Source organism: Penaeus monodon, chromosome 19 (genome assembly GCF_015228065.2).
Source record: "Penaeus monodon isolate SGIC_2016 chromosome 19, NSTDA_Pmon_1, whole genome shotgun sequence".
Taxonomy (NCBI): Eukaryota; Metazoa; Arthropoda; class Malacostraca; order Decapoda; family Penaeidae; genus Penaeus; species Penaeus monodon.
Genome location: NC_051404.1, coordinates 19,875,093 through 19,876,602, shown reverse-complemented (window position 1 = coordinate 19,876,602; position 1,510 = coordinate 19,875,093). Strand labels below are relative to the sequence as shown.

Sequence of the window (1,510 nt, the reverse complement as noted above, 5' to 3'; positions counted from 1 at the left end):
CTTGGTCGAACCCCCACTTCCCCAGCGTGAGTACAGAGTATCGGGTGATCTGGAAAGACCGGGCACTTTGAAAGACCAATTAAGACCTACAACAAAGCTGTTGTGACGTTTGGGAAGACAGCTTCCTGTAATCTCACTAAATTTAGCTCTCTCAATGGACCCAAAGCAGTGCCATGGTCGCCATTGCCTTGTTTTGGTGGCATGGAATGGATTGTCTCGTGATTTGAAGAGTGTTGTGAGTGCCCCTGGCATTGGCAGTTGAGGCAGGTACCAAAAGAATTGACTCTGTCATTGCGAGGCGAAAATGCTCTCACAAATCAGTGCTTATCGAATTGGCAGTGTGCACGGCATAGGCGGAAAGGGCAAAAAGTGCCGCGACGAATCAGATTTGCCTTTATGACTGGACGATGCCACTGCCATTTCGACGCTTACTGCAGTCTCTAAAAGTCGATGTCACAAGTCGGCCGCGCTCGAGGTCGGTGGAAAACACGCGTCAGAGGAGGCGGCTGTGAAGGGTCTTTCTCGCCAGTGAACTCTGACCTTTTGCGCGTCCGAGAAGTGTGGGTAGAGGAGATTGGCACTTAATTCACACGGCGAAAAGGCGTTATCTTAGAGGCACTAGCGCGCTTTTGATTGCCACGAGGTAACTCCGAGCAGAGGTAGTAGGTCGCATTTATTATTTTATTTTCAAGATATAATTTGTTTCATATTTTCTTTATAAGCGTTTTTTGCTATGACTATGTACGAGGCCGTTTTACGCGTACTGTCTATGAATTCCTTTATTACTATCTACATTGTTCATGACCTCACAGATGGACAATAAGGAAAATAAGCGAAAGAAAAATCCATGAAAGAACTTTATCGGGGGCTTGTTTTCCCGGGAAGGGGCGTTAGCCTAGATGTCCTTCCCGTACCAGAAGAAGCCTCGTCCGAATCTCTCCCTTAACCTCAGCCAGCCCATCGTGATCAAACCTCAGAGGAAAACGGGTCTCAAGCACACCAATAGCGTATGTCTCCCTGTCACGAAGTCCGTTCATCCAACCTTGCACGGCGGAGGCGCTTCCATGACGTCACGACTCTCGTTCTCCAATCACAAGTCGTCGTCGCACCCAACGATCAATCACGCATCGTCCTGCCATCACCCGTCGGCCGATGACACATCCATGACGACAGATGCGCCAATGCCCAATCAACATTCGACAAAGATGGTGACGTCAATGGAAGTAGCCAGTCGCATATCCTCCTCGTCCGAGAGCGAGGAAGATGGCGAGGGTTGGCTACTTCTCAACGAGCGAAGCAAACCGTGGCCGGAACCGGACCAGAGTGAGGTGAATATTGCTGTTTAATGTCTTCTTTTTGGCTGTGCTCTCGATTACGCCTCTTTAGTGTTATTCGAAGGGGACGATGTTGTGCATTTTATATGTCATGTTAGATCTTTGTGTGTCGTCATTTTTTCAGCAGCGATAAAAAGCGTCGTGTTCTTGCCGTCTGCTAATTAAAAAAAAATAAG

General features: G+C 48.2%; 2 protein-coding genes across 2 annotated transcripts in view; both read left to right on the top strand.

Moving 5' to 3' along the window:
• Positions 1 to 1,351, top strand: part of LOC119585122 — a 10,680-nt gene extending 9,329 nt beyond the window's left edge. Inside the window, exon 2 of the mRNA XM_037933754.1 lies at positions 813 to 1,351. Coding sequence (XP_037789682.1) covers positions 900 to 1,346 — 447 coding nt within the window. The 5' untranslated portion in view covers positions 813 to 899 and the 3' untranslated portion in view covers positions 1,347 to 1,351. The remainder of the gene's footprint in view (positions 1 to 812) is intronic.
• LOC119585121 overlaps positions 1 to 1,510 on the top strand; it is a gene marked incomplete in the record, with an annotated part of 138,847 nt that overhangs the window by 64,671 nt on the left and 72,666 nt on the right.